The following is a 12,719-nucleotide window of genomic DNA, read 5'->3' as shown; positions in this document are numbered from 1 at the left end:
GATCTATTTTTGGCTTCCAGTCGAAAGGCCGCATAATGCTAAGTGGGCTATTAACCCCACAACCATGACGTCGCGTATAGCACGAACATATGCGTTGTGGCGACCCGTCAACCGAATTAGTTAATTTCTATGGAAATGAGCTCATAGCTTGCCACATCCCACGCTCCCGGGGGAGAATAACTCCTCATGCGAACGCCGCACTCGATACAGGGTACTCCATATTGCTGCTAATCAGTCATTGGTTAATCTATCGACATTCAGGGAATTTTTAATGCTTATCCAGAAATCAAAGTTGACAAGCATGGAGCCGGACTCTGAAAGCCCTTCAATCTCCCATCCTGCGGGCACCTCCCATTCGCTTCAGTTGTGCTTCTGTTGTGGCCATCCGCTGATATGGCGACCGTCCCTCGGCAGCGCGTTGCTGGCTTTCAGGCTGGCTGGCTAGCTGGGTCAGTTGTTCCGTGCCAGCCGTCGGGCGACAACAATGACCAGTCGACGCCGTCAACGCGACAGCATTTATCGATTTTTGCATACCCAGTGGAGCGCTAGGAGCAGTCAAGGAAAAGTTCCAGCTTCGCAGACCCAATTGGGTCGGACTAACGGCCTTCACATGAGCATGCTGGGATTTGTCTACCTGGTCCTCATCCTGGGTTGGATACTGATCGTATTGTTTCTGAAATGCAAAAAGTCCTTGGCCGCTCCCTTTCGCTTTGGCGAAAACTACACTGATGCCATCGCCGATACTGGTAGGTTTTTCTTTATGAACTTGGTACTTCATTACAAAAAATCGGAGCAATTTTATTTTTACTCTTATCGTTAATAAACAAATAATATTTATTGCACCATAATTCCAAAACTAGCTTTAGCGAGATATTCAATTCAAAGCCATTAGATAAAGTGGTCCGAGATAAGCCAAAATAATTGCGGTTTATAGTTTATTGCATTATCAGCCGGATAACATTATTAACGCATTAATAACCAAACTGATTGTTATCTACCCCTTAGAGCGCCGGCCCTCAGTGCATGTGATCCAACTCCAGCACGATGATGTGGAACGCGAAGATCATTACTTGGACAACTTTCACCGCAACACGGAGAACCTGCAGCGCTACTCGCATCGCTCGCAACGTTCCACTTTGGAGGAGCGGACAATTGAGCGGACCTATCCCACGGATGCGGTGATAAATCCTGCCTATATGCACGATGAGGACTACGTGATCAATGGTAAGTTCAGGCATTCTTCTTTACATTCCAGAAGTAACAAGTTTTCATTGAAGCCCCGCCACCATCTTACGAGGAGGTGATGCGCCAGCCGCAGGTGTATCCTCAGGTGCGCCACAACAACCACAAGATCAGCGATGCTGACATCTAGCTTAGGTATCCAAATTTCAAAGTGTACATATACATATTTTGTCTTGGTCAGCTGTGATTTACATATTTTGTTTGGATTTTTTATTTGACTTGCACCTAAAAAAAGATAATCAATTCGATTGATTCAACTTAGGTGGCCTGCGCCTTCTTGCACTGCGAATAATAGTAGTTTTACATAAAAAATGTACAAAATGATTTTACATAAATAGGTATGATTAATAGTTATGATTATGATTAATGATAACAAACAAACAGTCAGTCCACGTGTGCAGTTGTTACAGATTGTAATTGTAAATAAATTAAGAGTGAAAAAAATTCTAAATAAAATGTGTACAAAAATAAAACGTTTCCCTTTGCATTCTTTTGGCTAAATTAAGTCGCTAAATTCGATATAGCTCGTACATACAGACAGACACCCAAGCTTGTACATATCGATACATAAATTGTGTTCCAACGTGGCTCAGTGTATTCACAGTTTTAATTACTTTTGTTGCGGCTGTTGCCTTTGGCAATCTAAGGGAGCACCTTGTGCACGCTGTGCATTTGAATGAAGGCCTCCAGTTGCGTGGGTATCAGACCCTTGAAGTTAAGCCGATTGGTTGCAATGGTGCGGGCAGCGAGACACTTGAGGCTGGTGTGGGCATTCTGATAACCATGCAGGCGATTGGCCAAGACAGCTGTAGCACGAAATAAGGTTTTTATAGGGTCAAGTGGAGTATATTTTATTAACTTACGTAGCTTGCAAGCCGTGGCCGCTGTCTGACCAGCCGCGTTTACCGCATCCAAATGGGCGCCAGCCTCCACAAACAGCTGAAGAATTCGCGCCATTTCCGCCTGGCGATCCTGTGAAGTGTTCACCTTTGTTACCAGGATGTGAAGCGGGGTGTTTCGAGCGGCATCTACGGCAACCACAGAAGCGCCGCAGTGCACCAGGACTAGAGCAGTGGCATAACAAGGGAATCTATAAGAAAAACAAATATATATGTGTCAGAATCTCAATTTGCTCAAACATTCAAAGTCCTACCTGCACATTTCATTCGTGTAAAACTCATCAACTGGCATTATTCCATTCACTGCAATGTGCAACAATGTCTGCCCATCCTGCAGTCGAGTGTCATTCTGTATGAACTTGCGCACCACCAGAAATAGCTGCTGAATTTGATCCTCGTTGATGCTCTGGTCCTTCCTGCCTCGCGCCAAGTGAGTTACTATCTTTATAAGATAGAGAGCAGTAATGCAATTTTGATTATTTTGGTCCTGCCACAAACTAGGGCAAGTGTTGGGCTTGGCTTCCTTTATTTTGAACTTATTGTTCTCGATCTCCTGCTGGCACTTGGCCAAAACGGGGAGAACGTGATCCAACCTCAGGTTGTGGTTCTCTACCCGCAGAATCTGAGCGAAAAGCTGGGCAAAACGTAAGAGATCGCGATCCACCGAAACCTAAAAAACATAAAATAAAGAATAAGGATATACTCTTATTTCATTTAACATGAATGTCAAACTCACATTATTCATCATTCGTAGATCTATGGCGTAGTTCCAAAGGTCCTGGCAGGGGTAGAACCTTCCCTGATCGGCCATCACAGCTCCCCGATAGATGATGGCCTGAGGCAGCTCCGGATTATTGCGGCCCAGTATGCGTTCCCTTATGGCCAGCGACTCCATGTGGATGGAGTGGTGGTTCAGCTTAATGGCATACAGTTCGGGCAGATTTTCAGTCTCAAACCAATTGTCGTAGGCAGGCACCGTAGGCTGAACTTTCTTGCGGATCACACCACGTGGATTGCTGTACCGCATCTGCATGGCTCTCAGCAGATAGCTGTACGCCTTATTCACATCGTACTTGGTTTTGTCATTTGCGTAAGTGGCTCCCATCAACTCCAAGGCAGTGATCTGCTCCTCTAAGCTCATCAGACCCGGTCGTTGAATGAACGCCTCGACGACATCCTCGTGAAGCCGTTCGGCTGCCTGCAAGGCGGGTGTGATGCCCAGTTCGTTCTTCTTAAGAGTGGCTCCGTGGTCCAGCAGAGCCACCACCACATCCAGGTGACCGCTCTCCGCCGCATAGTGCAAGGCAGTGGCTCCACACAGAGCTTGATCGTTGGCTCTCGATCCATTTTGAAGGAGGGTGTTTACCACCAAGTGGTGACCCTTGTAGGCGGCAATCATTAGCGTGTTATTGTTAAACAAATTCGTAGCATTGACGTCAGCTCCGTTATCAATAAGGAATTCAACGATGTCTAATCGACCTGGAAGAGTATTGTTGTTTATAAAGTGGTTTCATATTTAGGAATTAAGCTATTAACAGCTTGAATCATTTACAATTAGTTCATTTAAACTTCTCATTGCAATACATTAAATACACATAAAGGCCGATCGATTCTCACCCTCGTAGCATGCTGCTCTCAGCGGCGACGACTGCGCCTTGGTGTTGTGATTGATGGCCGCCCCCGCCTGGACGAGCATTTTGACAATCTGCAAGTGACCCATTCCGGCAGCCACCCACAGGGCGGTTGCACCGTAGACGACCATTCCGTCGAAGATGACATTGCACTCTCGTTCCAAATCCACGTCGTAGTGAGACAGCAGGGTTTTGACAAATTTCACATTGCCCGACATTGCGGCCATGGTTAGCGGGGTTAGCGATTGTCCATCTGGCTGATCGAAATTCTGGGGAAGAATATAGAAAGTAGAACATTAGAAAAACTCAAAAGACGTGATGTGCGTGCGCAGCCGTTTCACAGTCAAGGTGGGACGAAAATAGTGCGTCGCAAGTGATAAATGTAAGGTATAAGAAAGATCTCTGGGAGAAACGAGAATGCTTTCTTTGTTCGCTTTACATGGGCGTAAAATCGGGCAAAACAGCATCCATGCCAAAGTCCATAAACTTGGTTATTGCGTTGTGCCACGGAAATAGCTGCCATCTGGGTCAAGAAACTGCTGGCGCTGGCCAGGGACACTCACTCACCGCCGGATACGTGATGTAGTTGGTCACGGGCAGCGTGTCGTTAGCTCCTCGCCAAAATCCGGCTCCTGGCCAGGCGGACTCATACCAGCGCTTGCGAGTGCTGCAATTACATAGTTCCGAAAAGGGAAAAGCGGTTGGGTGTGGAGGTTTATCTATGTAGCTGGAGCTTGGGAAAAACCCATCTATTACCGATACAGCTCCGCGTGCATGGCCTGGAATCTGAATTTCAACTGGCAGCTGTCTGGACACCGTGTAGGTCCTTAGGGCGAGGCGAGCACCGAAAAACTCGATAAAACTTCGCCAGGCTCACGATTCCCATTCTCAACCCTAAGTTTGCATACGCAGCCGTTTTTGGGGGTTAAATCGAAACGAATACCATCGAGAGGGAGCGAAACTGCGCAGGGCCAAACAGCTGTTGGCGGAGAGAGGTCCTTGAGGGTTTGTTTACCGCCCGCAGCTGTTCGCCTGCATTCCTGTGAGCCATCCTCACTTAAGGAGAGCGAGAGAGAGCCACAAAATAGGGGGTGTGAAAGAAAGTCAACTGCAGTTCTACACGAAAAACAAATGTTTATACTAATTGATATTTTGAAATAAGAAAAACTAAAAGAAAAACGTAGCTATAGAAACATTATTTTCTTTGCGGATCCCTGCAAATCAAAACTAGAGCGCATTTTCCAAGAAAAGTATTTTGGTACTATTGTAGCTATATGGTTTTAAGCCATAATCAAAGCATTCCTCGATCTCGAGGATCTCTTCCTGAGTCTTGGCTTAAATGAACCTAACGAACATGAAGTGACTCAAGTAGAACTTGGTCAAAACGTTATAACAGGTTTAAAGGCTACATCTTCTGATTAAAAATCTGAAGGCGACATTCAACATCTACAAAAACTACAAAAATACTTTGATGCATTATTTATGAGACTTATAATTGTTCAACAAAGTTCGATTAGATTACGACGTAGCAGAAAAGGTGTCGAAAATTTGTTGTTAATAAACAAATTAATAAACGCACGTTTCACATTTAAGATTTCAGGAAACTGCAAAGCATTCGATCTGGCAACTGGCCAATTCCGTGTCCAGAGAGCCACGCCACCGCTGAGTAATTGGTTAAAGATGGCCCGAGTGTCATCCCCTTGATATCCAATTGATTGTGACTGTGACAGTGACTTTCGGTGCCTTAAATAGGGTTTTGAACTGAATTGTTGGGTCATTAATTTCGAAAATTTGCGGCAAATACTATGGGTTGCCTAAGAATTAGGTTGTTGTTTTTTTGACAGAAAAAAAGTTAGACAACAGCTCACCGAGCTGTTATCCAAAATGTAAACACAAGAAACATGAAGACCAAATTTTTTTTAATGAAATTTTAATAGTCTTTATCGCGCTGATTGTATAAACGATTCTTTAACGAACCTATGATAAGAAAGGGCAGTAAGTTCACGAATTAATTTCCAAAAAAATAAACATTAAATGTTCTTGTTCAGCAAGTGTTCTCTGTACAATGGAAACAGCATGTTTTTCTCTCTCCTTCGCTCACTCGTTCTCTCTCATAAACAATGACAAACCAAGTAAATACCGAAAGCAAAAACCAGCAATGGAGCGTATAAAAGCGCTCTATGCGGCAGCAGACTTTGTTTTACATATAAACCAAATAATACGTATATGTTCAGCGGCGATTTTCATTAATGACGCAGTAGTAAATTCAGGCAATTACGCAAAAAGGTGTTCCACCATCGGCTTGTTCGTGCCATCGGGTACTCACTGTATTGACCAGGTGGGCCTGCACCGCCCTGCAGCTAACTGTGTTCAAAATCTCGACGAAACTCAACATCTGGCCATGGCGGGCCGCCAAGTAAAGACTGTTCAGTTGGGCAAACCGTAGGCGAGGCTCCTGCGGAAACTTGGCCCGGATCTCCTCGGAGATCTCAACCAGCATTCCGTGGGCCATGTTGAAGTAGCCGAAATCCGGCGGATAACCGTCGTAAATAGACGTGTGCGCGTCGTCGCGAGCCTCTTCTTCCGGATCGACCTCCATTCTGGCCGAGATTATTAAAGATATTGCACTAGTGATCACCAGGAATGGAAACGATCCACTGACAGCCGAACGGTAATACTCTTTCCAGGCGCGCGTACGTTCACACTTAGCGATGGACCTGCGAAGGGGCAAGCAGTGCCCATGCGATAGTTGCACTTGTTGCTTGCGGCTGAATTCGAAATACACTGGATAACTAAGAATGGAAACCGATTACCTGATAACATAAAACTAAATGCTAGTTACATTATAGTCGTTTATTCACGCATTTATTAAGATATCACATTTGCTCTTGGATTTTAAACGAATGCAATCCTGAACATTTATGAAATACAGCTTGAAGCACTGAAGTGTTGACATGCATTGGGAATTCAGCTGTAGTTTCCTTCTTCATCCATTATTCTGTTATTCTTCTTAATGTGTTATGTAAGTGTCGTGACTGCGTGTTTTCGCATTTTGAGTTGCCGTCGTGCGTGTGTGGGTAGGGTCAGTTGTTGCTTCTACATGTTCGGAGTACTTAGCTTAAAATGTGAAAGTTTTCAACATTGGCCCAGGCCTAATACTGTTTATATGTAGATTCTGAGTGTGTTCGTGAGGCCTGTCCAATGCAAAATTTTCATCGAGGCGTTTCTTAGATCATATTTTTCCAATCGCCCGTCCTGGTACGACATCATGCTTATCGGTATGCCTGGAAAACTATGCCTAAACGCTGCTGCGGTCATTATTTTCTGTACAATCATTATGCTCAAGGGTTAATTTTCTTCTTCTCCATCATTCTCATAATCGTACGATCCGTTCTTAATATACATATATACAAGCATGTTGCTCCAAAGTATCGATATCTGGTCTCGTGTGTTTACAGAGGGCGCAGCATATTGTGGGTTCTCAACGTCTCGATTTACAGATCACTCGTTTGAAAACGGTCAAGCTGTATCATCACTATTCAACTGTTACAGTTCACGTCACGGTCACATTCACGGTAACGGTTAACTAACTGTTTCTATTCACCAACGTGCTCGTGAGTGTTATGCGTTTGCATTCGTGCTTGCGTGGGTGGGTTAGTGTGCACTGGAAATTTGGCTTCCACTAGAATTTTGAGGTTGTTTCTAATCTGTGCTAGTTCTTCAAAAAGGAAAAAAGTTCGCATATTGTTTTTCTCCATCCCCCTCTCATTTCCATTTCCTTGTTTCTGATTTTACTAAAATGGGAAGACTTACGAATAATCCTTTTAATTTAGCAAATACCAATTATCTACTCAATTTAAGGTACATATCGTTGCATATGAACCAATCTACGTTAAAATGTTAAGCAAAAGCTTGAAAAGATAAAAAAGCAAAGCTGCATTTAGTTTACAATTAGTAAAAAGGATATGTGATTTCCTATACCATTTAAATTTTGGTTGGTATTCAATTTTCCATTGCGTTTTTATATAAAAATTCAATAAAAATACAAGCAAGCGTAAGAAATTCATAAAATTAATTAACAAACTACCCGAGAGACAAGCCCTCGTTAACTACTTGGTCTACATAACAAATAGCCGAGGTATCTCAATAAGGTATTTACTTTTCGGTTCCACCAGAAGTTTAGTTGGAGGCTGCGATGGCTATCGGGGTCGGCGATGGTGGGGACACCAACACGGCAGGTGGAGCCGTGTTGTTGAGTTCCACTTTTGCGGAGGAGGTATCCGCCACCGGTAGTCCGTTGGTGTTGGCGCCCAAGCTGTGTCGCGAGTTACGCTTGCGCTGTGGGCGCGAATGCGTTTTGTTGGGCGATGGCGTCTTGGTGGTCGAGTCAGGCACCGAGGACACGCTCTGGGATTTATCTCCCCCGGCTCCGAACTCTGTACTGGCGGATCGCGAACTGGCCGCTCCTCCGTTGCGAACCGACTGACCGGTGCTGCGGCGATTACGGCGCCGGTTGTTGTTTAACTTGACCACTGGCTTGATTGTGGTCTTGTTGGGATCGAAATAGCTGTCCAGGAGTTCGAGCAACTCGGCCTTGTCCTCGTTTTTCATAGTCCCGATCGACTGCAGGGCCATGTCCAGGCCCTCAGTGCGCTTGTCCGCCCAAATGGCACTTAAAGCATTCAAGTCGAATCCGTTCTCGGCTAGAACAATGCGGAACTTGACGGCACGCACGCGATGGTACAAAGTGGTCTTAAAGTAGTTAAGGAACACGGGACGGAACGAGTTCTGGCGTTCCAGGTTCTCGTTTTGTGTATCCAGCTCGCGGACATCAGATGCTACCGTTTTGGCGAACGGCTTCAGCGCTGTGAACATGTTGTCCAGCGCCTGCGACGATTCCGGCTCCGGTTTGCGGTCAGAGTTGCTCAGCTGGAGGGCCACGTTGAAGGCCAATTTGGCCCGAACACTGGCGTTGCCGTCGAACTGGTCCCGTCCATCTTGGATGCCATTCTTGGGCGATTGCTTATCAGCATTGCCCTCGAGCACGGTACTGTCGCTACCGGATGTCGATCCAGATGGCGAGCTCGATGTTGGAGCGGCACCGTCCTCCTTTTTGGAGAGGATCTTGGAGAGCTTACGCAGACTATAGTGCTTGATGTTGGTGTCGCCTATTGAGGCCTTGGCGAGATGAAGGCTATTGGCAAAGGACTTCACCGACTTGGTGAAGCGTTCCAGCAGGCCGTACTTCTTCAGCGACTCCAAGATCATGTAGGGAATAAACTTGCGCTCCTCGTGGTAGAGCAACACAATCCCGTCCGAACCAGATCCCGCCTTGGCCTTCAGCTGCTCAAGCCAGTTGAGGAAGTCCTTTAGGGCAGCGATCTCCGACTTGGACTTTATGATCTGAAAGAATTATTTTGTTTTTTGATAATATTATGTTAATACCAAGGCCAAAAGAAAAATGGATGAGTACTGCGATAGAATATTTGATGGAATAGCAATATTTAATGGACTTGCCTTGTAGGTCTGCATCGACTTCAGCATACGATAAAAACCAATCGAAATAACACGAACTTGATGGCGCTGTCGCGCAGCTGGATTTAGATTCATGTAGGGCATGATGTACTGCTCAAAGTGATCGGTGGGAGTGTAGGCGGCCAGCTGGACAATCTACGGACATATCGAAAGTAGGGTTAGGTCCGAACTAAAGTTATCTTAAAGAATGCCAGCTAACCTCATCAATAAGACGACGTCCAGTGGTGTCTATGTCCACGCCCACCAGGATATAATTGCCGGCTGGAAGTTCGTCCTTGGCAACCACAGACGAGGACTGATCGGCAGCGGCAATGGCCACTCCAGCATCGATATTTTCGGCAACCATTTTTAGTGATTTGAGCGAAGCAATCTAGAAATATTGTAGAAGTACAACAAAATATCAGCTCACTCCAATAACTTTTTTTTAAAGAAAAATTTTCGCTTCTCAAACGCGATCCGCTTGTTTTCGATTTTGTCCACGAAGTGACTGGCTTCAAGCATTGAATTAAGCTGATATTCCAGGAAACTAACGGATTCCTTCCAGGAACGCCATTTTCTTTTAGATCTTTTTCACCACACTTCACTTTCAGCACTTCCTTATTGCACTAACCTTTATTGAACTCCTTTTTCGTGTTAATTTCGATGGGCTCTTTCGCTTTTTACGAACTTTTTCCTTTGTTTTTCAAAAGGGTAAAGCGAGATTTGCTTCCGTTCGACGAGCTTTCACAAATAAGAAACAAATCGTACGACTAACTAAAACGAAATGAATTATTTGTTGATGCACCAGACGGGCTGAAAAATTCGAGAAATTTGTCAAAATGCACAGCCTGCTAAATGAGGATTTTTACTTAAGTACAATGGGCGAAGCGGGTGCAGTTGGGGTCATAATGGTATAATGCCCACCGTGCAGCTCTACAACAATTTTTTAATTAAAAAAATAATTTATATAATTTACAACTTTCTGGGTTTATTAATATATGTTAATAATTAACCGGCAAAACTTTTATGCCAACAAAAAAATTAAGCAAAAAGCGCAGAGGCAAATTGATAAGAGAAACAGTGTTGCCAAATTTAAAATGTTTAAGCCCGCACAGAGATGCCACCCATAGGCCAGGGCTGGCACACTATGGGAATTAAAGGCCAGCTGTTACTGCGCAGCCCTGGTCGTCACACAAACAAAAGTCAGCTGCCGCGTTTGGTTATTTCTATAATTTAAACAAAAACGAGAAAACGTAGATTAATAAAGTGTAGGTGAAGGAATTATGCTTTACTGATTAGCCTCGCACGAGCACAAACCACGGTAAAGATAAAATCAGCGAGATAACACCAACAAAGAAGGTGCCAAACATGCTGTCCTACATAAAACGCAAGCTCTCCGAATCGGACGGCGGCGTCAATTCTGGCGCAACAGTGACGTCGTCGTGCGGTGGAAACAGTGGGAGTGGGAGCGGTACGAGCGGCACCAGCGGTATCAGTAGTAGCGGTCGCAGCCAGAACGCCGACGAGTTAGTGCGCAAAACAAGCCAAATGTCGATGGATGATGAGGCGATCGCCTTCGGTGAGGACGCACTGCCCCACGAACTGGGCTATCGGAATGCCACGGATTTGCAGGAGACCATCTACGGTTTGTTACCACCACATAATACCTTGAATTGTAGCAATATTATGTAATGTTTCCCCGTTTTCCCAATCAGATCTGCTGCGCAGCATTCGTGATCCCGAGAAGCCCTGCACTTTGGAGGACCTGAACGTCGTCTACGAGGACGGGATTTTTGTGATGCCACCCACGCGCTCAAATGTCTCAGTCGTACGTTATTCTTTTTTGTTATAAAGTTCTAAACTTGATACTGCTCAAATTTTCTTTATGACTTATTTCATAATCTATGTTGTGTTTTTTTGACTAACTAATAAGCCCTAAAGTACTTAAAATATTAGCAGTAGGAAGAGTTTTATTTCACCACGGCTTATCTATCCCTTGAAAAAGAAGGGGAAGGTAAAGATATGCCCAAACATGTCGAGATTTTTTTAAAAGAAGTATAGTTTTTTCTACATAAGTGTTTCAGATGTTTTTTATTGATATATCAATCAATGAAATCCACTAATTCATGTATTTTTAATTATTTTAGGTACGTATTGAGTTCAACCCCACAGTACCTCATTGCTCACTGGCCACGCTTATTGGACTCTGTATACGAGTGAAAGTGGAACGTGGACTGCCCCACAATATTAAACTAGACATTTACATCAAAAAGGGAGCCCATCAAACGGAGGAGGAAAGTGAGTTTAACATTCTAGACACTTTTGGATTTATGATAATTTAAATTGGTTTTTTCCGCCAGTAAACAAGCAAATCAATGACAAGGAACGCATAGCTGCGGCCATGGAGAACCCCAATCTGAGGGAACTGGTTGAGAATTGCATTAAGGACGAGGAGTAGTTCTCTTTCCTCTGGATTTGTGTGTATATAGGGGATTTTGTAAAGAATGTCTAGGGTTAAATATACCATTAAGTTGCGTCATGGACTGTGTGCTTAGCATTAAAAGCCCTTTAAATCTGTTAATCGTTGGGTTGGGGCGGCGTGGTTCTACCTGAATATCGATTGCTTAACGTCCTATCTATTTTCCCCGGTTTGTTTACTGATAACGCTCGGGCTCAACAACGCTCATTGTTTACATTCTGCGGAAACGATATCACCGCTGGACACTCGACCGAAGAAAACCGTGTGCACAACGCTGTCATGGCGGGTGAATGAATTCAAACCGAAATCGAATCGGATCGGATCGGAGGCCGGCCATGTTGAACGAGCGTGACGTGAACGGATTTATCAGCTCGACGAGAACCCCAATGTTTGGGGCGGGGCAGGGCACTCACCTGTTAAGTTGAGTGCATGACACACATTCGACTCCGGCTAATTTCTTTGCAACTCTCCCGGTTTCAGTGAGCACTTTGTTGCCATGACTGCCGCTGTTTCTGCTCCAATTTGCATTTCCGGGGTTTTCCATTTGTTAAATTGCACTGCACTTCGACTCCAACCATCCAACATTCCGCTATAAATATTAAGCAATATCAATTAGTCGCTTGCCCTCGCGCTCAAATGCTCTAAACTAATTTTCAAAGACTAATGCAAAAAACATCCCGAGGAGCAATTAAAACCATCTGGCGCTGGAAACTTTTTGCCATGACACTCGGGCCAATATGCACGGGATGGCAACTGGGCAATCCCCTTCGTGGCCCCTTAGGCGTGGCGCTGTCTCAAAGAGCGAAGGGAAAATAATAAAAATGAATACGCAGACAAAAGCATATTGCGAATATTACGCTAATTGGTGACTGCAATCAAAGCGGACCACGGCCAGAACACGTCGGCCGGAGAAATAGGCGAGGCTCGGCGCGGCAAATGAGACTTTGAGCCTCC

At 44.7% G+C, this 12,719-nt stretch overlaps 4 protein-coding genes across 6 annotated transcripts; 2 read left to right on the top strand and 2 right to left on the bottom strand.

Annotated features, from left to right (window-relative positions):
* Window positions 1-76: 76 nt before the first annotated feature.
* LOC108094844 lies at window positions 77-1,372 on the top strand. The gene is made up of 3 exons (XM_017195647.2): window positions 77-746; window positions 1,006-1,224; window positions 1,278-1,372. Exons 1-3 carry the CDS (start codon window positions 485-487, stop codon window positions 1,370-1,372), a joined length of 576 nt encoding a protein of 191 aa, XP_017051136.2. The 5' UTR covers window positions 77-484.
* A 52-nt stretch (window positions 1,373-1,424) lies between these two features.
* Window positions 1,425-6,451, bottom strand: LOC108094839 (protein fem-1 homolog B). 2 transcript variants are annotated; one of them, XM_017195637.2, is made up of 7 exons: window positions 4,529-4,654; window positions 4,340-4,439; window positions 3,759-4,041; window positions 2,878-3,620; window positions 2,396-2,811; window positions 2,106-2,332; window positions 1,425-2,048 (listed from the first exon to the last, which is right to left on the bottom strand). In XM_017195637.2, exons 1-7 carry the CDS (start codon window positions 4,546-4,548, stop codon window positions 1,885-1,887), a joined length of 1,953 nt encoding a protein of 650 aa, XP_017051126.1. In that variant the 5' UTR covers window positions 4,549-4,654; the 3' UTR covers window positions 1,425-1,884. The 2 variants fall into 2 exon arrangements, with proteins under 2 accessions (XP_017051126.1, XP_017051125.1); XM_017195636.2 differs by lacking the exons at window positions 4,340-4,439; window positions 4,529-4,654 and adding an exon at window positions 6,099-6,451.
* Window positions 6,452-6,610: 159 nt separating this feature from the next.
* LOC108094840 (maternal protein exuperantia) lies at window positions 6,611-10,074 on the bottom strand. Of its 2 annotated transcripts, XM_017195641.2 has the most exons (5): window positions 9,918-10,074; window positions 9,507-9,677; window positions 9,290-9,442; window positions 7,932-9,175; window positions 6,611-7,580 (listed from the first exon to the last, which is right to left on the bottom strand). In XM_017195641.2, the coding sequence occupies exons 2-4, from the start codon at window positions 9,651-9,653 to the stop codon at window positions 7,952-7,954; spliced, it is 1,524 nt and encodes a 507-aa protein (XP_017051130.1). In that variant the 5' UTR covers window positions 9,654-9,677; window positions 9,918-10,074; the 3' UTR covers window positions 6,611-7,580; window positions 7,932-7,951. The 2 variants fall into 2 exon arrangements, with proteins under 2 accessions (XP_017051130.1, XP_017051131.1); XM_017195642.2 differs by lacking the exon at window positions 9,918-10,074 and having other exon boundaries at window positions 6,611-7,566; window positions 9,507-9,803.
* Window positions 10,075-10,443: 369 nt separating this feature from the next.
* LOC108094842 (MIP18 family protein galla-1) lies at window positions 10,444-11,867 on the top strand. Its single transcript, XM_017195644.2, has 4 exons — window positions 10,444-10,931; window positions 11,002-11,114; window positions 11,434-11,584; window positions 11,647-11,867. The coding sequence occupies exons 1-4, from the start codon at window positions 10,655-10,657 to the stop codon at window positions 11,742-11,744; spliced, it is 639 nt and encodes a 212-aa protein (XP_017051133.1). The 5' UTR covers window positions 10,444-10,654; the 3' UTR covers window positions 11,745-11,867.
* Window positions 11,868-12,719: the final 852 nt, after the last annotated feature.

The sequence above is a fragment of the Drosophila ficusphila genome, unplaced genomic scaffold (assembly GCF_018152265.1).
Source record: "Drosophila ficusphila isolate 14025-0441.05 unplaced genomic scaffold, ASM1815226v1 contig_414, whole genome shotgun sequence".
Classification (NCBI taxonomy): domain Eukaryota; kingdom Metazoa; phylum Arthropoda; class Insecta; order Diptera; family Drosophilidae; genus Drosophila; species Drosophila ficusphila.
Note: the sequence above shows the minus strand (reverse complement) of the source record. Positions and strands in the feature narration are given on the sequence as shown.

Coding starts and splice junctions, on each gene's coding strand:
- LOC108094840 (XM_017195641.2), bottom strand. CDS start 9,653: ATGGTTGCCGAAAATATCGATGCTGGAGTGGCCATTGCCGCTGCCGAT. Junction 9,443..9,506: donor GACGTCGTCTTATTGATGAG/GTTAGCTGGCAT, acceptor ATATGTCCGTAG/ATTGTCCAGCTGGCCGCCTA. Junction 9,176..9,289: donor AGTCGATGCAGACCTACAAG/GCAAGTCCATTA, acceptor TAATTCTTTCAG/ATCATAAAGTCCAAGTCGGA.
- LOC108094844 (XM_017195647.2), top strand. CDS start 485: ATGACCAGTCGACGCCGTCAACGCGACAGCATTTATCGATTTTTGCAT. Junction 747..1,005: donor TGATGCCATCGCCGATACTG/GTAGGTTTTTCT, acceptor TCTACCCCTTAG/AGCGCCGGCCCTCAGTGCAT. Junction 1,225..1,277: donor TGAGGACTACGTGATCAATG/GTAAGTTCAGGC, acceptor TTTTCATTGAAG/CCCCGCCACCATCTTACGAG.
- LOC108094842 (XM_017195644.2), top strand. CDS start 10,655: ATGCTGTCCTACATAAAACGCAAGCTCTCCGAATCGGACGGCGGCGTC. Junction 10,932..11,001: donor TTTGCAGGAGACCATCTACG/GTTTGTTACCAC, acceptor TTTCCCAATCAG/ATCTGCTGCGCAGCATTCGT. Junction 11,115..11,433: donor CGCGCTCAAATGTCTCAGTC/GTACGTTATTCT, acceptor TAATTATTTTAG/GTACGTATTGAGTTCAACCC.
- LOC108094839 (XM_017195636.2), bottom strand. CDS start 6,371: ATGGAGGTCGATCCGGAAGAAGAGGCTCGCGACGACGCGCACACGTCT. Junction 4,042..6,098: donor AGGCCCACCTGGTCAATACA/GTGAGTACCCGA, acceptor ATTCTTCCCCAG/AATTTCGATCAGCCAGATGG. Junction 2,333..2,395: donor TACACGAATGAAATGTGCAG/GTAGGACTTTGA, acceptor TTTTTCTTATAG/ATTCCCTTGTTATGCCACTG.